Raw genomic sequence first — 26949 nt, 5'->3', positions numbered from 1 at the left:
CTCCTCCAGTGTTATATCTATGGTTGGTCTCCTCCAGTGTTGGTCTCCTCCAGTGTTATATATATGGTTTGTCTCATCCAGTGTTGGTCTCCTCCAGTGTTGGTCTCCTCCAGTGTTATATCTATGGTTAGTCTCCTCCGGTGTTATATCTATGGTTTGTCTCCTCCAGTGTTATATCTATGGTTGGTCTCCTCCAGTGTTATATCTATGGTTGGTCTCCTCCAGTGTTGGTCTCCTCCAGTGTTATATCTATGGTTGGTCTCCTCCAGTGTTATATCTATGGTTGTCCTCCTCCAGTGTTGGTCTCCTCCAGTGTTGTTCTCCTCCAGTGTTACATCTATGGTTGGTCTCCTCCAGTGTTGGGCTCCTCTAGTATTGGTCTCCTCCAGTGTTATATCTGTGTTTGGTCTCCTCCAGTGTTGGCCTCCTCCAGTGTTGGTCTCCTCCAGTGTTAAATCTATGGTTGGTCTCCTCCAGTGTTATATCTATGTTTGGTCTCCTCCAGTGTTATATCTATGATTGGTCTCCTCCAGTGTTATATCTGTGTTTGGTCTCCTCCAGTGTTGGTCTCCTCCAGTGTTATATCTATGGTTGGTCTCCTCCAGTGTTATATCTATGTTTGGTCTCCTCCAGTGTTATATCTATGATTGGTCTCCTCCAGTGTTGTTCTCCTCCAGTGTTATATCTATGGTTGGTCTCCTCCAGTGTTATATCTGTGTTTGGTCTCCTCCAGTGTTGGTCTCCTCCAGTGTTGTTCTCCTCCAGTGTTATAACTATGGTTGGTCTCCTCCAGTGTTATATCTATGGTTAGTCTCCTCCAGTGTTATATCTATGGTTGGTCTCCTCCAGTGTTATATCTATGGTTGGTCTCCTCCAGTGTTAGTCTCCTCCAGTGTTAGTCTCCTCCAGTGTTAGTCTCCTCCAGTGTTATATCTATGGTTGGTCTCCTCCAGTGTTAGTCTCCTCCAGTGTTAGTCTCCTCCAGTGTTAGTCTCCTCCAGTGTTAGTCTCCTCCAGTGTTGGTCTCCTCCAGTGTTGGTCTCCTCCAGTGTTATATATATGGTTGGTCTCCTCCAGTGTTATATCTATGGTTGGTCTCCTCCAGTGTTATATCTATGGTTGGTCTCCTCCAGTGTTATATCTATGGTTGGTCTCCTACAGTGTTTGTCTCCTCCAGTGTTATATCTATGGTTGGTCTCCTCCAGTGTTATATCTATGGTTGGTCTCCTCCAGTGTTATATCTATGGTTGGTCTCTTCCAGTGTTATATCTATGGTTGGGCTCCTCCAGTGTTATATCTATGGTTGGGCTCCTCCAGTGTTATATCTATGGTTGGTCTCCTCCAGTGTTATATCTATGGTTGGTCTCCTCCAGTGTTATATCTATGGTTGGTCTCCTCCAGTGTTATATCTATGGTTGGGGTCCTCCAGTGTTATATCTATGGTTGGTCTCCTCCAGTGTTGGTCTCCTCCAGTGTTGGTCTCCTCCAGTGTTGGTCTCCTCCAGTGTTAGTCTCCTCCAGTGTTATATCTATGGTTGGTCTCCTCCAGTGTTATATATATGGTTGGTCTCCTCCAGTGTTATATCTATGGTTGGCCTCCTCCAGTGTTATATCTATGGTTGGTCTCCTCCAGTGTTATATCTATGGTTGGTCTCCTCCAGTGTTGGTCTCCTCCAGTGTTATATCTATGGTTGGTCTCCTCCAGTGTTATATCTATGGTTGGTCTCCTCCAGTGTTGGTCTCCTCCAGTGTTATATCTATGGTTGGTCTCCTCCATTGTTATATCTATGGTTGGTCTCCTCCAGTGTTGGTCTCCTCCAGTGTTATATCTATGGTTGGTCTCCTCCATTGTTATATCTATGGTTGGTCTCCTCCAGTGTTGGTCTCCTCCAGTGTTATATCTATGGTTGGTCTCCTCCAGTGTTATATCTATGGTTGGTCTCCTCCATTGTTATATCTTTGGTTGGTCTCCTCCAGTGTTGGTCTCCTCCAGTGTTATATCTATGGTTGGTCTCCTCCATTGTTATATCTATGGTTGGTCTCCTCCAGTGTTATATCTATGGTTAGTCTCCTCCAGTGTTAGTCTCCTTCAGTGTTGGTCTCCTCCAGTGTTATATCTATGGTTAGTCTCCTCCTGCGTTATATCTATGGTTGGCCTCCTCCAGTGTTGTATCTATGGTTGGTATCCTCCAGTGTTATATCTATGGTTGGTCTCCTCCAGTGTTATATCTATGGTTGGTCTCCTCCAGTGTTATATCTATGGTTGGTCTCCTCCAGTGTTATATCTATGGTTTGTCTCCTCCAGTGTTATATCTATGGTTGGCCTCCTCAAGTGTTATATCTATGGTTGGTCTCCTCCAGTGTTGGTCTCCTCCAGGGTTATATCTATGGTTGGTCTCTTCCAGTGTTATATCTATGGTTGGTCTCCTCCAGTGTTGGTCTCCACCAGTATTATATCTATGGTTGGTCTCCTCCAGTGTTATATCTATGGTTGGTCCCCTCCAGTGTTGGTCTCCTCCAGTGTTGGTCTCCTCTAGTGTTGGTCTCCTCCAGTGTTGGTTTCCTCCAGTGTTATATCTATGGTTGGTCTCCTCCAGTGTTGGTCTCCTCCAGTGTTATATCTATGGTTGGTCTCCTCCAGTGTTATATCTATGGTTGGGCTCCTCCAGTGTTATATCTATGGTTGGTCTCCTCCAGTGTTATATCTATGGTTGGTCTCCTCCAGTATTGGTCTCCTCCAGTGTTATATCTAAGGTTGGTCTACTCCAGTGTTGGTCTCTCCAGTGTTATATCTATGGTTGGTCTCCTCCAGTGTTGGTCTCCTCCAGTGTTATATCTATGGTTGGTCTCCTCCAGTGTTGGTCTCCTCCAGTGTTATATATATGGTTGGTCTCCTCCAGTGTTATATCTATGGTTGGTCTCCTCCAGTGTTGGTCTCCTCCAGTGTTGGTCTCCTCCAGTGTTGTTCTCCTCCAGTGTTATATCTATGGGTGGTCTCCTCCAGTGTTGGACTCCTCCAGTGTTATATCTATGGTTGGTCTCCTCCAGTGTTATATCTATGATTGGTCTCCTCCAGTGTTATATATATGATTGGTCTCTTCCAGTGTTGGTCTCCTCCAGTGTTATATCTATGGTTGGTCTCCTCCAGTGTTATATCTATGTTTGGTCTCCTCCAGTGTTATATCGTTGGTTGGTCTCCTCCAGTGTTATATCTATTGTTGGTCTTCTCCAGTGTTATATCTATGGTTAGTCTCCTCCAGTGTTATATGTATGGTTGGTTCTCCTCCAGTGTAATATCTATGGTTGGTCTCCTCCAGTGTTGGTCTCCTCAAGTGTTATATCTATGGTTGGTCTCCTCCAGTGTTGGTCTCCTCCAGTGTTATATCAATGGTTGGGCTCCTACAGTGTTATATCTATGGTTGGTCTCCTCCAGTGTTGGTCTCCTCCAGTGTTATATCTATGGTTGGTCTCCTCCAGTGTTGGTCTCCTCCAGTGTTATATATATGGTTAGTCTCATCCAGTGTTGGTCTCCTCCAGTGTTGGTCTCCTCCAGTGTTATATCTATGGTTAGTCTCCTCCGGTGTTATATCTATGGTTTGTCTCCTCCAGTGTTATATCTATGGTTGGTCTCCTCCAGTGTTATATCTATGGTTGGTCTCCTCCAGTGTTGGTCTCCTCCAGTGTTATATCTATGGTTGGTCTCCTCCAGTGTTATATCTATGGTTGTCCTCCTCCAGTGTTGGTCTCCTCCAGTGTTGTTCTCCTCCAGTGTTACATCTATGGTTGGTCTCCTCCAGTGTTGGGCTCCTTTAGTATTGGTCTCCTCCAGTGTTATATCTGTGTTTGGTCTCCTCCAGTGTTGGCCTCCTCCAGTGTTGGTCTCCTCCAGTGTTAAATCTATGGTTGGTCTCCTCCAGTGTTATATCTATGTTTGGTCTCCTCCAGTGTTATATCTATGATTGGTCTCCTCCAGTGTTATATCTGTGTTTGGTCTCCTCCAGTGTTGGTCTCCTCCAGTGTTATATCTATGGTTGGTCTCCTCCAGTGTTATATCTATGTTTGGTCTCCTCCAGTGTTATATCTATGATTGGTCTCCTCCAGTGTTGTTCTCCTCCAGTGTTATATCTATGGTTGGTCTCCTCCAGTGTTATATCTGTGTTTGGTCTCCTCCAGTGTTGGTCTCCTCCAGTGTTGGTCTCCTCCAGTGGTATATCAATGGTTGGGCTCCTACAGTGTTATATCTATGGTTGGCCTCCTCCAGTGTTGGTCTCCTCCAGTGTTATATCTATGGTTGGTCTCCTCCAGTGTTGGTCTCCTCCAGTGTTATATCTATGGCTAGTCTCCTCCAGTGTTGGTCTCCTCCAGTGTTATATCTATGGTTGGTCTCCTCCAGTGTTATATCTATGTTTTGTCTCCTCCAGTGTTATATCTATGGTTGGTCTCCTCCAGTGTTATATCTATGGTTGGTCTCCTCCAGTGTTGGTCTCCTCCAGTGTTATATCTATGGTTTGTCTCCTCCAGTGTTATATCTATGGTTGGTCTCCTCCAGTGTTGGTCTCCTCCAGTGTTGTTCTCCTCCAGTGTTACATCTATGGTTGGTCTCCTCCAGTATTGGGCTCCTCTAGTATTGGTCTCCTCCAGTGTTATATCTGTGTTTGGTCTCCTCCAGTGTTGGCCTCCTCCAGTGTTGGTCTCCTCCAGTGTTATATCTATGGTTGGTCTCCTCCAGTGTTATATCTATGTTTGGTCTCCTCCAGTGTTATATCTATGATTGGTCTCCTCCAGTGTTGGTCTCCTCCAGTGTTGTTCTCCTCCAGTGTTACATCTATGGTTCGTCTCCTCCAGTGTTGGTCTCCTCCAGTGTTATATCTATGGTTGGTCTCCTCCAGTGTTGTTCTCCTCCAGTGTTATATATATGGTTGGTCTCCTCCAGTGTTGGTCTCCTCCAGTGTTACATCTATGGTTGGGCTCCTCCAGTGTTGGTCTCCTCCGGTGTTATATCTATGGTTGGTCTCCTCCAGTGTTGGTCTCCTCCAGTGTTATATCTATGGTTGGTCTCCTCCAGTGTTGGTCTCCTCCAGTGTTGTTCTCCTCCAGTGTTATATCTATGGTTGGTCTCCTCCAGTGTTATATCTATGGTTAGTCTCCTCCAGTGTTATATCTATGGTTGGTCTCCTCCAGTGTTATATCTATGGTTGGTCTCCTCCAGTGTTTGTCTCCTCCAGTGTTATATCTATGGTAGGTCTCCTCCAGTGTTATATCTATGGTTAGTCTCCTCCAGTGTTATATCTATGGTTGGTCTCCTCCAGTGTTATATCTATGGTTGGTCTCCTCCAGTGTTATATCTATGGTTGGGCTCCTCCAGTGTTGGTCTCCTCCAGTGTTATATCTATGGTTAGTCTCCTCCAGTGTTTGTCTCCTCCAGTGTTATATATATGGTTGGTCTCCTCCAGTGTTGGTCTCCTCCAGTGTTATATCTATGGTTTGTCTCCTCCAGTGTCAGTCTCCTCCAGTGTTGGTCTCCTCCAGTGTTATATATATGGTTGGTCTCCTCCAGTGTTGGTCTCCTCCAGTGTTATATCTATGGTTTGTCTCCTCCAGTGTTAGTCTCCTCCAGTGTCAGTCTCCTCCAGTGTTGGGCTCCTCCAGTGTTATATCTATGGTTAGTCTCCTCCAGTATTGGTCTCCTCCAGTGTTATATCTATGGTTGGTCTACTCCAGTGTTGGTCTCTCCAGTGTTATATCTATGGTTAGTCTCCTCCAGTGTTTCTCTCCTCCAGTGTTATATATATGGTTGGTCTCCTCCAGTGTTGGTCTCCTCCAGTGTTGGTCTCCTCCAGTGTTATATCTATGGTTGGTCTCCTCCAGTGTTATATCTATGGTTTGTCTCCTCCAGTGTCAGTCTCCTCCCGTGTTGGTCTCCTCCATTGTTATATCTATGGTTGGTCTCCTCCAGTGTTGGTCTCCTCCAGTGTTATATCTATGGTTGGTCTCCTCCAGTGTTATATCTATGGTTAGTCTCCTCCAGTGTTGGTCTCCTCCAGTGTTATATCTATGGTTGGTCTCCTCCAGTGTTATATCTATGGTTGGGCTCCTCCAGTGTTATATCTATGGTTGGTCTCCTCCAGTGTTATATCTATGGTTGGCCTCCTCCAGTGTTGGTCTCCTCCAGTGTTATATCTATGGTTGGTCTCCTCCAGTGTTGGTCTCCTCCAGTGTTATATCTATGGTTGGTCTCCTCCAGTGTTATATCTATGGTTGGTCTCCTCCAGTGTTATATCTATGGTTAGTCTCCTCCTGCATTATATCTATGGTTAGTCTCCTCCAGTGTTATATCTATGGTTGGTCTCCTCCAGTGTTATATCTATGGTTGGTCTCCTCCAGTGTTATATCTATGGTTAGTCTCCTCCAGTGTTGTTCTCCTCCAGTGTTATATCTATGGTTGGTCTCCTCCAGTGTTATATCTATGGTTGGTCTCCTCCAGTGTTGGTCTCCTCCAGTGTTATATCTATGGTTGGGCTCCTCCAGTGTTATATCTATGGTTAGTCTCCTCCAGTGTTATATCTATGGTTGGTCTCCTCCAGTGTTATATCTATGGTTAGTCTCCTCCAGTGTTATATCTATGGTTAGTCTCCTCCAGTGTTGTTCTCCTCCAGTGTTATATCTATGGTTAGTCTCCTCCAGTGTTATATCTATGGTTAGTCTCCTCCAGTGTTATATCTATGGTTAGTCTCCTCCAGTGTTATATCTATGGTTAGTCTCCTCCAGTGTTATATCTATGGTTAGTCTCCTCCAGTGTTGTTCTCCTCCAGTGTTATATCTATGGTTAGTCTCCTCCAGTGTTATATCTATGGTTGGTCTCCTCCAGTGTTATATCTATGGTTAGTCTCCTCCAGTGTTATATCTATGGTTGGTCTCCTCCAGTGTTATATCTATGGTTGGTCTCCTCCAGTGTTATATCTATGGTTGGTCTCCTCCAGTGTTATATCTATGGTTGGTCTCCTCCAGTGTTATATCTATGGTTGGTCTCCTTCAGTGTTATATCTATGGTTGGGCTCCTCCAGTGTTGGTCTCCTCAAGTGTTATATCTATGGTTGGTCTCCTCCAGTGTTATATCTATGGTTTGTCTCCTCCAGTGTCAGTCTCCTCCAGTGTTGGTCTCCTCCAGTGTTATATCTATGGTTGGTCTCCTCCAGTGTTATATCTATGGTTGGTCTCCTCCAGTGTTATATCTATGGTTGGTCTCCTCCAGTGTTATATATATGGTTGGTCTCCTCCAGTGTTATATCTATGGTTGGTCTCCTCCAGTGTTATATCTATGGTTGGTCTCCTCCAGTGTTATATCTATGGTTGGTCTCCTCCAGTGTTGGTCTCCTCCAGTGTTATATCTATGGTTGGTCTCCTCCAGTGTTATATATATGGTTGGTCTCCTCCAGTGTTATATATATGGTTGGTCTCCTCCAGTGTTATATCTATGGTTGGTCTCCTCCAGTGTTATATCTATGGTTGGTCTCCTCCAGTGTTGGTCTCCTCCAGTGTTATATCTATGGTTGGTCTCCTCCAGTGTTAGTCTCCTCCAGTGTTGGTCTCCTCCAGTGTTATATCTATGGTTGGTCTCCTCCAGTGTTATGTCTATGGTTGGTCTCCTCCAGTGTTATATCTATGGTTAGGCTCCTCCAGTGTTGGTCTCCTCCAGTGTTATATCTATGGTTGGTCTCCTCCAGTGTTATATATATGGTTGGTCTCCTCCAGTGTTATATCTATGGTTGGCCTCCGCCAGTGTTATATCTATGGTTGGTCTCCTCCAGTGTTATATCTATGGTTGGTCTCCTCCAGTGTTGGTCTCCTCCAGTGTTATATCTATGGTTGGTCTCCTCCAGTGTTATATCTATGGTTGGTCTCCTCCTGTGTTATATCTATGGTTGGTCTCCTCCAGTGTTATATCTATGGTTTGTCTCCTCCAGTGTTATATCTATGGTTAGTCTCCTCCAGTGTTATATCTATGGTTAGTCTCCTCCAGTGTTATATCTATGGTTAGTCTCCTCCAGTGTTATATCTATGGTTAGTCTCCTCCAGTGTTATATCTATGGTTAGTCTCCTCCAGTGTTGTTTTCCTCCAGTGTTATATCTATGGTTAGTCTCCTCCAGTGTTATATCTATGGTTGGTCTCCTCCAGTGTTATATCTATGGTTGGTCTCCTCCAGTGTTATATCTATGGTTGGTCTCCTCCAGTGTTATATCTATGGTTAGGCTCCTCCAGTGTTGGTCTCCTCCAGTGTTATATCTATGGTTGGTCTCCTCCAGTGTTATATATATGGTTGGTCTCCTCCAGTGTTATATCTATGGTTGGCCTCCTCCAGTGTTATATCTATGGGTGGTCTCCTCCAGTGTTATATCTATGGTTGGTCTCCTCCAGTGTTGGTCTCCTCCAGTGTTATATCTATGGTTGGTCTCCTCCAGTGTTATATCTATGGTTGGTCTCCTCCTGTGTTATATCTATGGTTGGTCTCCTCCAGTGTTATATCTATGGTTTGTCTCCTCCAGTGTTATATCTATGGTTGGTCTCCTCCAGTGTTATATCTATGGTTAGTCTCCTCCAGTGTTATATCTATGGTTAGTCTCCTCCAGTGTTATATCTATGGTTAGTCTCCTCCAGTGTTATATCTATGGTTAGTCTCCTCCAGTGTTGTTCTCCTCCAGTGTTATATCTATGGTTAGTCTCCTCCAGTGTTATATCTATGGTTGGTCTCCTCCAGTGTTATATCTATGGTTGGTCTCCTCCAGTGTTGGTCTCCTCCAGTGTTATATCTATGGTTGGTCTCCTCCAGTGTTATATATATGGTTGGTCTCCTCCAGTGTTATATCTATGGTTGGTGTCCTCCAGTGTTATATCTATGGTTGGTCTCCTCCAGTGTTATATCTATGGTTGGTCTCCTCCAGTGTTGGTCTCCTCCAGTGTTATATCTATGGTTGGTCTCCTCCAGTGTTAGTCTCCTCCAGTGTTGGTCTCCTCCAGTGTTATATCTATGGTTGGTCTCCTCCAGTGTTATATCTATGGTTGGTCTCCTCCAGTGTTATATCTATGGTTAGGCTCCTCCAGTGTTGGTCTCCTCCAGTGTTATATCTATGGTTGGTCTCCTCCAGTGTTATATATATGGTTGGTCTCCTCCAGTGTTATATCTATGGTTGGCCTCCTCCAGTGTTATATCTGTGGTTGGTCTCCTCCAGTGTTGGTCTCCTCCAGTGTTATATCTATGGTTGGTCTCCTCCAGTGTTATATATATGGTTGGTCTCCTCCAGTGTTATATCTATGGTTGGTCTCCTCCAGTGTTATATCTATGGTTGGTCTCCTCCTGTGTTATATCTATGGTTGGTCTCCTCCAGTGTTATATCTATGGTTTGTCTCCTCCAGTGTTATATCTATGGTTAGTCTCCTCCAGTGTTATATCTATGGTTAGTCTCCTCCAGTGTTGTATCTATGGTTAGTCTCCTCCAGTGTTATATATATGGTTAGTCTCCTCCAGTGTTATATCTATGGTTAGTCTCCTCCAGTGTTGTTCTCCTCCAGTGTTATATCTATGGTTAGTCTCCTCCAGTGTTATATCTATGGTTGGTCTCCTCCAGTGTTGGTCTCCTCCAGTGTTATATCTATGGTTAGTCTCCTCCAGTGTTATATCTATGGTTAGTCTCCTCCAGTGTTGTATCTATGGTTAGTCTCCTCCAGTGTTATATATATGGTTAGTCTCCTCCAGTGTTATATCTATGGTTAGTCTCCTCCAGTGTTGTTCTCCTCCAGTGTTATATCTATGGTTGGTCTCCTCCAGTGTTATATCTATGGTTGGTCTCCTCCAGTGTTGGTCTCCTCCAGTGTTATATCTATGGTTGGTCTCCTCCAGTGTTATATATATGGTTGGTCTCCTCCAGTGTTATATATATGGTTGGTCTCCTCCAGTGTTATATCTATGGTTGGTCTCCTCCAGTGTTATATCTATGGTTGGTCTCCTCCAGTGTTGGTCTCCTCCAGTGTTATATCTATGGTTGGTCTCCTCCAGTGTTAGTCTCCTCCAGTGTTGGTCTCCTCCAGTGTTATATCTATGGTTGGTCTCCTCCAGTGTTATGTCTATGGTTGGTCTCCTCCAGTGTTATATCTATGGTTAGGCTCCTCCAGTGTTGGTCTCCTCCAGTGTTATATCTATGGTTGGTCTCCTCCAGTGTTATATATATGGTTGGTCTCCTCCAGTGTTATATCTATGGTTGGCCTCCTCCAGTGTTATATCTATGGTTGGTCTCCTCCAGTGTTATATCTATGGTTGGTCTCCTCCAGTGTTGGTCTCCTCCAGTGTTATATCTATGGTTGGTCTCCTCCAGTGTTATATCTATGGTTGGTCTCCTCCTGTGTTATATCTATGGTTGGTCTCCTCCAGTGTTATATCTATGGTTTGTCTCCTCCAGTGTTATATCTATGGTTAGTCTCCTCCAGTGTTATATCTATGGTTAGTCTCCTCCAGTGTTATATCTATGGTTAGTCTCCTCCAGTGTTATATCTATGGTTGGTCTCCTCCAGTGTTATATTTATGGTTAGTCTCCTCCAGTGTTGTTCTCCTCCAGTGTTATATCTATGGTTAGTCTCCTCCAGTGTTATATCTATGGTTGGTCTCCTCCAGTGTTATATCTATGGTTGGTCTCCTCCAGTGTTATATCTATGGTTGGTCTCCTCCAGTGTTATATCTATGGTTAGGCTCCTCCAGTGTTGGTCTCCTCCAGTGTTATATCTATGGTTGGTCTCCTCCAGTGTTATATATATGGTTGGTCTCCTCCAGTGTTATATCTATGGTTGGCCTCCTCCAGTGTTATATCTATGGGTGGTCTCCTCCAGTGTTATATCTATGGTTGGTCTCCTCCAGTGTTGGTCTCCTCCAGTGTTATATCTATGGTTGGTCTCCTCCAGTGTTATATCTATGGTTGGTCTCCTCCTGTGTTATATCTATGGTTGGTCTCCTCCAGTGTTATATCTATGGTTTGTCTCCTCCAGTGTTATATCTATGGTTGGTCTCCTCCAGTGTTATATCTATGGTTAGTCTCCTCCAGTGTTATATCTATGGTTAGTCTCCTCCAGTGTTATATCTATGGTTAGTCTCCTCCAGTGTTATATCTATGGTTAGTCTCCTCCAGTGTTGTTCTCCTCCAGTGTTATATCTATGGTTAGTCTCCTCCAGTGTTATATCTATGGTTGGTCTCCTCCAGTGTTATATCTATGGTTGGTCTCCTCCAGTGTTATATCTATGGTTAGGCTCCTCCAGTGTTGGTCTCCTCCAGTGTTATATCTATGGTTGGTCTCCTCCAGTGTTATATCTATGGTTGGTCTCCTCCAGTGTTATATCTATGGTTGGTCTCCTCCAGTGTTGGTCTCCTCCAGTGTTATATCTATGGTTGGGCTCCTCCAGTGTTAGTCTCCTCCAGTGTTGGTCTCCTCCAGTGTTATATCTATGGTTGGTCTCCTCCAGTGTTATATCTATGGTTGGTCTCCTCCAGTGTTATATCTATGGTTAGGCTCCTCCAGTGTTGGTCTCCTCCAGTGTTATATCTATTGTTGGTCTCCTCCAGTGTTATATATATGGTTGGTCTCCTCCAGTGTTATATCTATGGTTGGCCTCCTCCAGTGTTATATCTGTGGTTGGTCTCCTCCAGTGTTGGTCTCCTCCAGTGTTATATCTATGGTTGGTCTCCTCCAGTGTTATATCTATGGTTGGTCTCCTCCTGTGTTATATCTATGGTTGGTCTCCTCCAGTGTTATATCTATGGTTTGTCTCCTCCAGTGTTATATCTATGGTTAGTCTCCTCCAGTGTTATATCTATGGTTAGTCTCCTCCAGTGTTGTATCTATGGTTAGTCTCCTCCAGTGTTATATCTATGGTTAGTCTCCTCCAGTGTTATATCTATGGTTAGTCTCCTCCAGTGTTGTTCTCCTCCAGTGTTATATCTATGGTTAGTCTCCTCCAGTGTTATATCTATGGTTGGTCTCCTCCAGTGTTATATCTATGTTTAGTCTCCTCCACTGTTATATCTATGGTTAGTGTCCTCCAGTGTTGGTCTCCTCCAGTGTTATATCTATGGTTGGTCTCCTCCAGTGTTATATCTATGGTTGGTCTCCTCCAGTGTCAGTCTCCTCCAGTGTTGGTCTCCTCCAGTGTTATATCTATGGTTGGTCTCCTCCAGTGTTATATCTATGGTTGGTCTCCTCCAGTGTTATATCTATGGTTGGTCTCCTCCAGTGTTATATATATGGTTGGTCTCCTCCAGTGTTATATCTATGGTTGGTCTCCTCCAGTGTTATATCTATGGTTGGTCTCCTCCAGTGTTATATCTATGGTTGGTCTCTTCCAGTGTTATATCTATGGTTGGTCTCCTCCAGTGTTATATATATGGTTGGTCTCCTCCAGTGTTATATATATGGTTGGTCTCCTCCAGTGTTATATCTATGGTTGGTCTCCTCCAGTGTTATATCTATGGTTGGTCTCCTCCAGTGTTGGTCTCCTCCAGTGTTAGTCTCCTCCAGTGTTGGTCTCCTCCAGTGTTATATCTATGGTTGCTCTCCTCCAGTGTTATATCTATGGTTGGTCTCCTCCAGTGTTATATCTATGGTTAGGCTCCTCCAGTGTTGGTCTCCTCCAGTGTTATATCTATGGTTGGTCTCCTCCAGTGTTATATATATGGTTGGTCTCCTCCAGTGTTATATCTATGGTTGGCCTCCTCCAGTGTTATATCTATGGTTGGTCTCCTCCAGTGTTATATCTATGGTTGGTCTCCTCCAGTGTTGGTCTCCTCCAGTGTTATATCTATGGTTGGTCTCCTCCAGTGTTATATCTATGGTTGGTCTCCTCCTGTGTTATATCTATGGTTGGTCTCCTCCAGTGTTATATCTATGGTTTGTCTCCTCCAGTGTTATATCTATGGTTGGTCTCCTCCAGTGTTATATCTATGGTTGGTCTCCTCCAGTGTTGGTCTCCTCCAGTGTTATATCTGTGGTTGGTCTCCTCCAGTGTTATATCTATGGTTTGTCTCCTCCAGTGTTATATCTATGGTTGGTCTCCTCCAGTGTTATATCTATGGTTGGTCTCCTCCAGTGTTGGTCTCCTCCAGTGTTATATCTATGGTTGGTCTCCTCCAGTGTTATATCTATGGTTGGTCTCCTCCTGTGTTATATCTATGGTTGGTCTCCTCCAGTGTTATATCTATGGTTTGTCTCCTCCAGTGTTATATCTATGGTTGGTCTCCTCCAGTGTTATATCTATGGTTAGTCTCCTCCAGTGTTATATCTATGGTTAGTCTCCTCCAGTGTTATATCTATGGTTAGTCTCCTCCAGTGTTATATCTATGGTTAGTCTCCTCCAGTGTTGTTCTCCTCCAGTGTTATATCTATGGTTAGTCTCCTCCAGTGTTATATCTATGGTTGGTCTCCTCCAGTGTTATATCTATGGTTGGTCTCCTCCAGTGTTATATCTATGGTTAGGCTCCTCCAGTGTTGGTCTCCTCCAGTGTTATATCTATGGTTGGTCTCCTCCAGTGTTATATCTATGGTTGGTCTCCTCCAGTGTTATATCTATGGTTGGTCTCCTCCAGTGTTGGTCTCCTCCAGTGTTATATCTATGGTTGGGCTCCTCCAGTGTTAGTCTCCTCCAGTGTTGGTCTCCTCCAGTGTTATATCTATGGTTGGTCTCCTCCAGTGTTATATCTATGGTTGGTCTCCTCCAGTGTTATATCTATGGTTAGGCTCCTCCAGTGTTGGTCTCCTCCAGTGTTATATCTATTGTTGGTCTCCTCCAGTGTTATATATATGGTTGGTCTCCTCCAGTGTTATATCTATGGTTGGCCTCCTCCAGTGTTATATCTGTGGTTGGTCTCCTCCAGTGTTGGTCTCCTCCAGTGTTATATCTATGGTTGGTCTCCTCCAGTGTTATATCTATGGTTGGTCTCCTCCTGTGTTATATCTATGGTTGGTCTCCTCCAGTGTTATATCTATGGTTTGTCTCCTCCAGTGTTATATCTATGGTTAGTCTCCTCCAGTGTTATATCTATGGTTAGTCTCCTCCAGTGTTGTATCTATGGTTAGTCTCCTCCAGTGTTATATCTATGGTTAGTCTCCTCCAGTGTTATATCTATGGTTAGTCTCCTCCAGTGTTGTTCTCCTCCAGTGTTATATCTATGGTTAGTCTCCTCCAGTGTTATATCTATGGTTGGTCTCCTCCAGTGTTATATCTATGTTTAGTCTCCTCCACTGTTATATCTATGGTTAGTGTCCTCCAGTGTTGGTCTCCTCCAGTGTTATATCTATGGTTGGTCTCCTCCAGTGTTATATCTATGGTTGGTCTCCTCCAGTGTCAGTCTCCTCCAGTGTTGGTCTCCTCCAGTGTTATATCTATGGTTGGTCTCCTCCAGTGTTATATCTATGGTTGGTCTCCTCCAGTGTTATATCTATGGTTGGTCTCCTCCAGTGTTATATATATGGTTGGTCTCCTCCAGTGTTATATCTATGGTTGGTCTCCTCCAGTGTTATATCTATGGTTGGTCTCCTCCAGTGTTATATCTATGGTTGGTCTCTTCCAGTGTTATATCTATGGTTGGTCTCCTCCAGTGTTATATATATGGTTGGTCTCCTCCAGTGTTATATATATGGTTGGTCTCCTCCAGTGTTATATCTATGGTTGGTCTCCTCCAGTGTTATATCTATGGTTGGTCTCCTCCAGTGTTGGTCTCCTCCAGTGTTAGTCTCCTCCAGTGTTGGTCTCCTCCAGTGTTATATCTATGGTTGCTCTCCTCCAGTGTTATATCTATGGTTGGTCTCCTCCAGTGTTATATCTATGGTTAGGCTCCTCCAGTGTTGGTCTCCTCCAGTGTTATATCTATGGTTGGTCTCCTCCAGTGTTATATATATGGTTGGTCTCCTCCAGTGTTATATCTATGGTTGGCCTCCTCCAGTGTTATATCTATGGTTGGTCTCCTCCAGTGTTATATCTATGGTTGGTCTCCTCCAGTGTTGGTCTCCTCCAGTGTTATATCTATGGTTGGTCTCCTCCAGTGTTATATCTATGGTTGGTCTCCTCCTGTGTTATATCTATGGTTGGTCTCCTCCAGTGTTATATCTATGGTTTGTCTCCTCCAGTGTTATATCTATGGTTGGTCTCCTCCAGTGTTATATCTATGGTTGGTCTCCTCCAGTGTTGGTCTCCTCCAGTGTTATATCTGTGGTTGGTCTCCTCCAGTGTTATATCTATGGTTTGTCTCCTCCAGTGTTATATCTATGGTTGGTCTCCTCCAGTGTTATATCTATGGTTGGTCTCCTCCAGTGTTGGTCTCCTCCAGTGTTATATCTATGGTTGGTCTCCTCCAGTGTTATATCTATGGTTGTTCTCCTCCAGTGTTATATCTATGGTTGGTCTCAAAATGGATGGCACTATGATAGACTGCATCCAATTTGCTGAGTAGAGTGTTGGAGGCTATTTTGTAAATAACATCGCCAAAGTCAAGGATAGAAAGAGAGATGAAGATATATACGAAAAAGACCGGCTATTTACAAGGGATAAGATGAAGACCGACATACACGTCCTACTGCGCTGTCATCTTGGGAAGGGGGGGGGGGGATGGGGTGTCCAGGAAGTTGTCTAAAAGGGATTGAATTTGTTGTTGCCTAATGTTTTTTTGGTAGGTTTCCACACTACTTTCCTTCCATCTATAGCATTTCTTAAAACCTCTTTGGGCTGAGATCCCGCTAACGGGATCGATATGACAACAGCCAATGAAAGTGCAGGGCACCAAATTCAAAACAACAGATACCTCATAATTTAAATTCCTCAAACATACAAGTATTTTACACCATTTTAAAGATACACTTCTTGTTAATCCCACCACAGTGTCCAATTTCAAAAAGCCTTTATGACGATAGCACACCAAACGATTATGTTAGGTGAGTGCCTAGTCACAGAAAAACATAGCCATTTTTTCCAGCAAAAAAAGAGGAGTCACAAAAGCAGAAATAGAGATAAATGAATCACTAACCTTTGATGATCTTCATCCGATGACACTCATAGGACTTCATGTTACACAATACATGTATGTTTTGTTCGATAAAGTTCATATTTATGTAAAAAAATCTCAGTATACATTGGCGCGTTATGTTCAGTAGTTCCAAAAACATCTGGTGATTTTGCAGAGAGCCACATCAATTTACAGAAATACTCATAATAACCATTGATAAAAGATACAAGTGTTAAGCGTGGAACTTTAGATAAACTTCTTCTTAATGCAACCGCTGTGTCAGATTTTTTAAAAACTTTACGGAAAAAGCAAACCATGCAATAATCTGAGTACGGCGCTCAGAGACCAAAACAACCAAAAACAGATACCCGCCATGTTGTGTAGTCAACAGAAGTCAGAAATAGCATTATAAATGTTCACTTACCTTTATGATCTTCATCAGAATGCACTCCCAGGAATCCCAGTTCCACAATAAATGTTTGATTTGTTCGATAAAGTCCATCATTTATGTCCAAATAACTCCTTTTTGTTCGTGCGTTTAGCCCAGTAATCCAAATTCATGACGTGCGAGCAGACGAACAGTCAAAAAGTTCAGTTACAGTAGAAACATGTCAAACAATGTATAGAATCAATATTTAGGATGATTTTATCATAAATCTTCAATAAGAATTCCTTTGGCTGTAGAAATGCAATGGAAAGCAAGCTACCTCTCACGTGAACGCGCGTGGTCAGCTCATGCCTCTCTGGCAGACCTCTGACTCAATCCCCTCTCATTCCCCCCCTCCGTCACAGTAGAATCATCAAACAAGGTTCTAAAGACTGTTGACATCTAGTGGAAGCCTTAGGAAGTGCAAAATGACCCCATAGACACTGTATATTCGATAGGCAATGAGTTGAAAAACTACGAACCTCAGGTTTTTTGCCTGCCATATGTGGTCTGTTATACTCACAGATATCATTCAAACAGTTTTAGAAACTCAATACTGCCCCCAGCCAAAGGTAGTTTTAATATTACTCAGTTCCTTTGGCTTTGGTGCCTCATGATTGAGTATAGCTCTGTTCAAGTAGACTGATTTTGTTGTGATCTGATAGGGGTGTCAGTGGGCTGACTGTGAACGCTCTGAGAGACTCTGGGTTGAGGTCAGTGATAAAGTAGTCTACAGTACTACTGCCTAGAGATGAGCTATAGGTGTACCTACCGTAGGAGTCCCCCCGAAGCCTACCATTGACTATGTACATGCCCAGCGTGTGTCAGAGCTGCAGGAGTTGTGACCCATTTTTGTTGGTTATGTTGTCATAGTTGTGCCTAAGGGGATTTGGGGGAGTGGGAATGCTGTCACCTCCAGGCAGGTGTTTGTCCACCTGTGTGCTGAGGGTGTTAGGTTCTGGTCCCGTTCTGGCATTTAGGTCGTTACAGACTAGTACATGTCCCTGGGCCTGGAAATTGATTTCCCCCTCCAGGATGGAGAAGCTGTCTTCATTAAAGTATGGGGATTCTAGTGGGGGGATATAGGTAGCACACAGGAGGACATTTTACTCTGTTGAGATCATTTCCTTTTAAATTTCTAGCCAGAAGTAAAATATTACTTAATATAGTGGGTTAGGTCTGCTCGATACCAAATTAGCATACCCCCTGAGTCTCTTCCCTGTTTCCCACCTGGTGGTTTGGTGGATGGGACTACCAGCTCTCTGTAACCTAGAGGGCAACCAGTGGGTCCGTCTGCTCTCTGTAACCTAGACGAGAACCAGTGGGTCCATCTCCTCTATACCACCCACCTGGTAGTGTGGTGGATGGGACTACCAGCTCTCTGTAACCTAGAGGACAACCAGTGGGTCCATCTCCTCTATACCACCCACCTGGTAGTGTGGTGGATGGGACTACCAGCTCTCTGTAACCTAGAGGGCAACCAGTGGGTCCATCTCCTCTATACCACCCACCTGGTAGTTTGGTGGATGGGACTACCAGCTCTCTGTAACCTAGAGGGCAACCAGTGGGTCCATCTCCTCTATACCACCCACCTGGTAGTTTGGTGGATGGGACTACCATCTCTCTGTAACCTAGAGGGCAACCAGTTGGTACATCTCCTCTATACCATGTTTCTGGTAGGATGACAATGTCTGTATTTCTGATTTCTTTGGTGATGTCCAGGTTCCTGCTCTTTGGACCAAAATGCAGATGACCTCAGGCTTTGGAAATTTCAGGATGAGATGGTGAAGGCTTTGTGTTCCATAAAGTATCCAATGTTGTTAGTCGTATGGTTTGGCCTTGGACCAGTAAGTGTGAGCAAAGCCTTCTGAGCATCTCTCTCGCTCTCTCTCTGACTCTCTCTGTCTCTCTCTCTCTCTCTCTCTCTCTCTCTCTCTCTCTCTCTGTCTCTGTCTCTCTGTCTCTCTCTCTCTGTCTCTCTCTCTCTGTCTCTCTGTCTCTGTCTCTCTCTCTCTGTCTCTCTGTCTCTCTCTCTCTCTCTCTCTCTCTCTGTCTCTCTCTCTCTGTCTCTCTCTCTCTGTCTCTCTGTCTCTCTGTCTCTCTCTCTCTCTCTCTGTCTCTCTCTCTCTCTCTCTCTCAGTCTCTCTCTCTCAGTCTCTCTCTCTCTGTCTCTCTCTCTCTGTCTCTCTCTGTCTCTCTGTCTCTCTGTCTCTCTCTCTCTATCTCTCTCTCTCTGTCTCTCTCTCTCTCTCTCTCTGTCTCTCTCTCTCAGTCTCTCTCTCAGTCTCTCTCTCTGTCTCTCTCTCTCTCTGTCTCTGTCTCTCTGTCTCTCTCTCAATTCAATTCAATTCAAGGGCTTTATTGGCATGGGAAACATGTGTTAACATTGTCAAAGCAAGTGAGGTAGATAAAATATAAAGTGAATATATAAAGTGAAAAACAACAAAAATTAACAGTAAACATTACACATACAGAAGTTTCAAAACAATAAAGACATTACAAATGTCATATTATATATATACAGTGTTTTAACAATGTACAAATGGTTAAAGGACACAAGATAAAATAAATAAGCATAAATATGGGTCGTATTTACAATGGTGTTTGTTCTTCACTGGTTGCCCTTTTCTCGTGGCAACAGATCACAAATCTTGCTGCTGTGATGGCACACTGTGGAATTTCACCCAGTAGATATGGGAGTTTTTCAAAATTGGATTTGTTTTCGAATTCTTTGTGGATCTGTGTAATCTGAGGGAAATATGTCTCTCTAATATGGTCATACATTGGGCAGGAGGTTAGGAAGTGCAGCTCAGTTTCCACCTCATTTTGTGGGCAGTGAGCACATAGCCTGTCTTCTCTTGAGAGCCATGTCTGCCTACGGCGGACTTTCTCAATAGCAAGGCTATGCTCACTGAGTCTGTACATAGTCAAAGCTTTCCTTAATTTTGGGTCAGTCACAGTGGTCAGGTATTCTGCCGCTGTGTACTCTCTGTGTAGGGCCAAATAGCATTCTAGTTTGCACTGTTTTTTTGTTAATTCTTTCCAATGTGTCAAGTAATTATCTTTTTGTTTTCTCATGATTTGGTTGGGTCTAATTGTGCTGTTGTCCAGGGGCTCTGTAGGGTGTGTTTGTGTCTGTGAACAGAGCCCCAGGACCAGCTTGCTTAGGGGACTCTTCTCCAGGTTCATCTCTCTGTAGGTGATGGCTTTGTTATGGAAGGTTTGGGAATCGCTTCCTTTTAGGTGGTTGTAGAATTTAACGGCTCTTTTCTATCTCTCTCTCTCTCTCTCTCTCTATCGCTCTGTCTCTCAGTCTCTCTCTCTGTCTCTCTCTCTCTATCGCTCTGTCTCTCAGTCTCTCTCTCTGTCTCTCTCTCTCAGTCTCTCTCTCTGTCTCTCTCTCTCAGTCTCTCTCTCTGTCTCTCTCTCTCTCTCCCCTTGTTTGGTGAGGCAGGTATCCTAGTGGTTAGAGTGTTGGGCCAGTAACCGAATGGTTGCTAAATTGAATCCCTGTCTTTCTGCCCCTGAACAAGGCAGTTAACCCACTGTTTCTAGGGCCATCAGTGTAAATAAGAATTTGTTCTTTAACTGACTTGCCTAGTTAAATAAAAGGTACAATTAAATAATAAATAAATAAAGGTGAAAAGTCTCACACCCCCAAAGCTCTCTATGATTGATCTGGTTGGTTTGGCCCCTGCCATGCCGAGCGGGGTGGGGAAATGGTTCAGCGGTCAGCTCGCAAGGTTGGGGTCAGCTCGCGGGGTTGGGGTCAGCTCTGACGTACGGAGACGAGAGAGCGCGGGCCGCCGGCATCCAGTGTGGAGGGGAATGTGGCTCTAGCCAATAAGAAGGCATTGTTCTGGCGGTGGGGTCGAGGGTCAGGGTGGAAAAGAGGACCATTGTAACACAGCAATCTCTCCGCCCCCATCTCTCTATCTCGCTCTCCCCCTCTTTCTCTCTTTCTCTCTGTGATACAAACACACGTACAGGGTCTGTGTTGTAGAGACACTAGGACCAGTGTGTCCTAGGTTTATAGCCCGTGCCATCCCCAGAGCTCGGACACACACACACACACACACACACACACACACACACACACACACACACACACACACACACACACACACACACAATCTGCCTAGAGACCATCTCTCCTCCCCTCTCATCCCTCTCTCCTTCTCTCCCCCTGTCTTCACATCATTCCCTCCCTCCCAGTCACCCAAATGAGGCCTTTTCAGGCCAGACTGTACAATGGCAGACATTCAGCTTGGCTGTTAGCGTGCTAGGCTAATGTTTGGTGAGCTAGGCAGTTAGCATGCTAGGCTAATGTTTGGTGAGCTAGGCCGTTAGCGTGCTAGGCTAATGCTTATACACTCCATTGAGTGTGTCACTGGGCTCAGTGTTCTGGCACAATGTGTCTTAATGTGACATATGAAATGCATTATTAACCAACACAGGGCACTATTGTTCCCTATTACCAGGCTAGCTAACTGGCTACAGCATGTCATGCTAACAGCTAAACACAGTTAGCCATCATGCTAACATTTCTAACGGCTAAGGAGCTTTGATAACAGGCTATGTAATGAGACACAGTTAACCATCATGCTAACATTGTTAACGGCTAACGAGCTTTAAATACTTGATACGTAATGAGACACAGTTAACCATCATGCTAACATTGCTAACGGCTAAAGAGCTTTGATAACAGGATACGTAATGAGACACAGTTAACCATCATGCTAACATTGCTAACGGCTAAAGAGCTTTAATAACAGGATATGTAATGAGACACAGTTAACCATCATGCTAACGTTCATGCTAACGTTCATGGGCTTCTTCTTTGACCCAACATGTAGCTAGCTTAGTTGTCTTGGAGGAGCCTGATAGCTATATGTCTAACCTGTATTTGTGTTAGCTAGACAGAACCCCTTCCTGCCTTAAGGCTGATTGGCCCAAATGGCACCGTGATCCATATCGGTCACACTACATAGAGAATAGAGGGCCATTTGAGAGACACTGTGACAATGACAAATGAGTAAAGCCTGAACCAAAGCACAAACAGCTCTGTTTACGATGCTACATCAGTTGGCTTTAGTTCTTCACTAAGATTACCTATTTAGTGTGTGTGTGTGTGTGTGTGTGTGTGTGTCTGTCTGTCTGTCTGTCTGTCTGTGTGTGTGTGTGTGTGTGTGTGTGTGTGTGTGTGTGTGTGTGTGTGTGTGTGTGTGTGTGTGTGTGTGTGTGTGTGTGTGTGTGTGTGTGTGTGTGTGTGTGTGTGTGTTGTGTGTTGGACAACAGATAGTCAGTCCTATGTCTAGATTTGAACTGTCTCCTCTCTCTCTCTGTGTGTGTGTGTGTGTGTGTGTGTGTGTGTGTGTGTGTGTGTGTGTGTGTGTGTGTGTGTGTGTGTGTGTGTGTGTGTGTGTGTGTGTGTGTGTGTGTGTGTGTGTGTGTGTGTGAGTTTTACATTTCCCCCCACTAATGGTTATGATTGGGGAAGGGAAAGCTGATCCTAGATCTGTTGCTAGGGGAAAGGTGGGGACTATCACCTCACTCAGGGGTCAACCAGGGTCATGGGAGACAGACAGAAGTAGAATGATCATGTGACTCTTCTGCTGGCACGTGACGTCACATTCTGTTATGGTTTAATTCTCTGTTTTATATCAATATAGTTTGATGATGATGTAAACAGCGTCCAGGGATACAGTAGTCGTGGAGACAGTAGTCACGGGGTGTTAGGTGTGTGTGTGTCTCTGTGTGTTGTTGTGTGTTGGACAACAGATAGTCCTATGTCTAGATTTGAACTGTCTCCTCTCTCTCTCTCTGTGTGTGTGTGTGTGTGTGTGTGTGTGTGTGTGTGTGTGCGCGCTGCAGGACTTTGAGTCGTGGGTAAATGACACGGCGGAGCATGGCTTCGTGGTCGTATCGTTTGGCGCCGGGGTCAAATACCTCTCAAAGGACATCACTCACAAACTGGCTGGAGCCCTGGGCAGGCTGCCCCAACGCGTGGTCTGGAGGTACTACCAATTTAATTAATTCACATTCCACTGCAACTGGGAAAGGGGAGGACACAACATGGCTGCTAATTCACATTCCCTTCCACTGCACCTGGGAAGGGGGAGGACACAACATGGCTGCTAATTCACATTCCCTTCCACTGCAACTGGGAAGGGGGAGGACACAACATGGCTGCTAATTCACATTCCCTTCCACTGCAACTGGGAAGGGGGAGGACACAACATGGCTGCTAATTCACATTCCCTTCCACTGCAACTGGGAAGGGGGAGGACACAACATGGCTGCTAATTCACATTCCCTTCCACTGCAACTGGGAAGGGGGAGGACACAACATGGCTGCTAATTCACATTCCATTCCACTGCAACTGGGAAGGGGGAGGACACAACATGGCTGCTAATTCACATTCCCTTTCACTGCAACTGGGAAGGGGGAGGACACAACATGGCTGCTAATTCACATTCCGTTCCACTGCAACTGGGAAGGGGGAGGACACAACATGGCTGCTAAATCACATTCCCTTCCACTGCAACTGGGAAGGGGGAGGACACAACATGGCTGCTAATTCACATTCCCTTCCACTGCAACTGGGAAGGGGGAGGACACAACATGGCTGCTAATTCACATTCCCTTCCACTGCAACTGGGAAGGGGGAGGACACAACATGGCTGCTAATTCACATTCCCTTCCACTGCAACTGGGAAGGGGGAGGACACAACATGGCTGCTAAATCACATTGGTCGAGTTCCTCCCCGACTATATTGTAGACTCATGCTAAATCTTACAGCGCCTGGATAGGTATAAATAACTTGTCACACAACCATTGGTTGATGCAAATCAACACTTGGGCATCTAGTTGGGCAGGAACTCATCCATTCACTCCCACTGCAACTAGGAGGGAGAGGACACAAAATGGCTGCCAGGGGTGGCACCATCAGCCAGGTGGGTGGGGTAAAATGGCTGAATGATAAACGACCACTGCTCTTGTGGGCACTAACATGGCCCCAGCACCTTACCTCCTATCTCCAGTGTTGACAAGTTGAATTATATACTGCAGTGGACGTGGTGGTTCATTTCTGTATTATCAAATGAGGAGAGACAAACGTATCACACAAGTCGTAGTTAAACAGAATCTTTATTAGTGAGAGACAGAAACAGACTGGTAAAAGCCAGAAACAGACTGGTTAATAATAAACAGAATCTTTATTAGTGAGAGCTCTGCAGTAGCGATTGGCTGGTCGACGAACCACCCTCAGAGGATTCCTTGAGAGCCACGACACAAAGGCTACAAAACATATTTTATAGCAAAGATCCACCCCTCAGTCTACATGACAAACAACAGACGTGTGGAATGGGTCACAAGGTGGGACTTGATAAATGAGAAAGGAGTATCACGCAGACCGATAGCATTTGCTATGAAGACTGTTTTTAATTGTTCAGTTTGGCCCCTGAGACGAGGCTCCGGTCTCGTCCCTGGTACTTCATAGCACAGAAACACCAACTCAGTCTATGGCATAAATCAATTGTCAACTCCAGATACTCCCATCTCCAGTAAAACCCCTTCTTGACCCCTCTAATGGACAAGTTCACTGAGGGGAGTGAGCCTCTAGGTCATACACTACCCCAGGATAGGTGCAACATCAGAGAGGACATACAGTGGTTCCAGACACTACCCCACACATCACAGTGAGGGGAGTGAGCCTCTAGGTCATACACTACCCCAGGATAGGTGTAACATCAGAGGTGACATACAGTGGTTCCAGACACTACCACACACATCTTGTCTCAAACCTTATCCCCAGGCCAAAGGAGGGAGTGACTGGCGCACAGACATTGTGGAGACAAGTAATTGGTTCCCCAATAATCACGCCATCCCTTCGCATGGTTTAGGATAGGTAAAGACACATTCACATGGTTTAGAATAGGTACAGACACATTCACATGGTTTAGAATAGGTACAGACACATTCACGTATGAAGACAATGTTCCCTCCTGTCTTCTTCTCTTTCTGATAGTCAATTTGCAACTCTGGTCTTATAATTGAAAACCCTGAAGTGGTTAAATTTACCATGGATTCCAAATGATATTCTAACCGATCCAACTCATGTGCGTTCTCCGATGCCCCATACCAGGGGATTAACCCACGGGCAATTTTGAGGATCGTCGCGAGTCACTGGGGACATCATTGGGATTGCGAGATGCCTCTCTTAATTAATCGTAACCTGCTTGGAGTGGAGGAGCTAGTTTTATGCATTACCACAAGGGAGATGTTTAGTTTACCGAAAATACAGCACCCTGTCCAATGTGTTGGTAGGTAGAGACAGGCTTGATAACCACAGATCCAATCAGTAAATGTTGCTGTGCCAAATCGATGAGGAGAACGATAGTCAGTTTTCCGCGTCAACAATTGTGTGCCCCACTCTCAGTCTAAACAGGGTTTCCTGAGCTACATGTTCCCTTCTTCCAGCTACTTCCTGTTGGGAAGACACTAGGATTAACACATGTTGACATTCCCACAGGGGTTGGATCAGAACAGGTTCTGATTGGGGTTCGTCGGGGTTGGATCAGGACAGGTTCTGAATGGGGTTTGTCAGGGTTGGATCGGAACAGGTTCTGATTGGGGTTCGTCGGGGTTGATTCAGGACAGGTTCTGGATGGGGTTCGTCGGGGTTGGATCAGGACAGGTTCTGAATGGGGTTTGTCGGTGTTGGATCGGAACAGGTTCTGAATGGGGTTCGTCGGGGTTGGATCAGGACAGGTTCTGAATGGGGTTCGTCGGGGTTGGATCAGGACAGGTTCTGAATGGGGTTAGTTAGGGTTGGATCAGAACAGGTTCTTGTACACAGGATCTACAGTATATCACAAAAGTGAGTACACCCCTCACATTTTTGTAAATATTTGAGTATATCTTTTCATGTGACAACACTGAAGAAATGACACTTTGCTACAATGTAAAGTAGTGAGTGTACATCTTGTATAACAGTGTAGATTTGTGTAGATTTGTGTAAACACACAGCCATTAATGTCCAAATTGGTTTAGGATTTGATTTGGTTCTAGAGGGTGCAACAGGTCGGCACCTCAGGAGTAAATGTCAGTTGGTTTTCGTAGCCGATGGTAACCCCCACCTTGGGATGGATCTCTCTCAGGAGATCCTTGACCTCTGCCATTTGATTTAACCAGGCAAGTCAGTTAAGAACAAATGATTATTTTCAATGACGGCCTTGGAACAGTGGGTTAACTGGCCTAAGAACAGTGGGTTAACTGGCCTAGGAACAGTGGGTTAACTGCCTTGTTCAGGGGAACAGTGGGTTAACTGGTCTAGGAACAGTGGGTTAACTGGTCTAGGAACAGTAACTGGAGGAACAGTGGGTTAACTGGTCTAGGAACAGTGGGTTAACTGGTCTAGGAACAGTGGGTTAACTGGTCTAGGAACAGTGGAACAGTGGGTTAACTGGTCTAGGAACAGTGGGTTAACTGCCTTGTTCAGGGGGCAGAACGACAGATTTTTACCTTGTCAGCTCGGGGACTCGATCTAGCAACCTTTTTGATTACAAGTCCAACGCTCTGACCACTAGGTTTCCCTGCTGCCCCATAGCCATAGCAGTGGAATGTCAACAGGTGGAACGCCTCTACCCCATTGGAGAAGGCATCCACTATCACCAGACAATATTTGTAACCCTGACAAGGAGAGAGTTCAATAAAATCCATCATTATGTGTTCAAATGGTCCTTCAGGGGTCAGATGAGCCGGCATCAGAATCTCTCTTCCTTGTTGTTAGTCAAACACATTTTTGCACAAAATTGCAAATACAGAAAACCCAGGTGCAAACCAAAATGTATTTACAAAATCAACAACTCCCCCCTTTGACACATGACCCTCACCATGTGACAACTTAGCTATGTAGGGGGAAACATGAACAGTGGTAAGACTGGTAGACTGGCCAGGAGCCCAGCCAGAGGCCCAGCCAGGAGCCCAGCCAGGAGCCCAGCCAGGGGCCCAGCCAGGGGCCCAGCCAGAGGCCCAGCCAGGGGCCCAGCCAGGGGCCCAGCCAGAGGCCCAGCCAGGAGACCAGCCAGAGGCCCAGCCAGGAGCCCAACCAGAGGCCCAGCCAGGAGCCCAACCAGAGGCCCAGCCAGGAGCCCAGCCAGGAGCCCAGCCAGGAGCCCAGCCAGGAGCCCAGCCAGGAGCCCAGCCAGAGGCCCAGCCAGGGGCCCAGCCAGAGGCCCAGCCAGGAGACCAGCCAGAGGCCCAGCCAGGAGCCCAGCCAGGAGCCCAGCCAGGAGACCAGCCAGAGGCCCAGCCAGGAGCCCAGCCAGGAGCCCAGCCAGGAGCCCAGCCAGGAGCCCAGCCAGGAGCCCAGCCAGAGGCCCAGCCAGGAGCCCAGCCAGGAGCCCAGCCAGGAGCCCAGCCAGAGGCCCAGCCAGGGGCCCAGCCAGGAGCCCAGCCAGGAGCCCAGCCAGAGTTTCTGCACCT

The 26949-nt window shown here is 45.4% G+C and overlaps 1 protein-coding gene across 1 annotated transcript in view; it reads left to right on the top strand.

Moving 5' to 3' along the window:
- The window catches only part of LOC139419175 (2-hydroxyacylsphingosine 1-beta-galactosyltransferase-like), a 99928-nt gene that overhangs the window by 46033 nt on the left and 26946 nt on the right, over positions 1–26949 (top strand). Inside the window, exon 4 of the mRNA XM_071169172.1 lies at positions 22334–22476. Coding sequence (XP_071025273.1) covers positions 22334–22476 — 143 coding nt within the window. The remainder of the gene's footprint in view (positions 1–22333; positions 22477–26949) is intronic.

This window comes from Oncorhynchus clarkii, chromosome 10 (assembly GCF_045791955.1).
Source record: "Oncorhynchus clarkii lewisi isolate Uvic-CL-2024 chromosome 10, UVic_Ocla_1.0, whole genome shotgun sequence".
In the NCBI taxonomy this organism is placed as follows: Eukaryota; Metazoa; Chordata; class Actinopteri; order Salmoniformes; family Salmonidae; genus Oncorhynchus; species Oncorhynchus clarkii.
The sequence above is the reverse complement of the archived record's forward strand: the minus strand, read 5'-3'. Positions and strand labels throughout refer to the sequence as shown.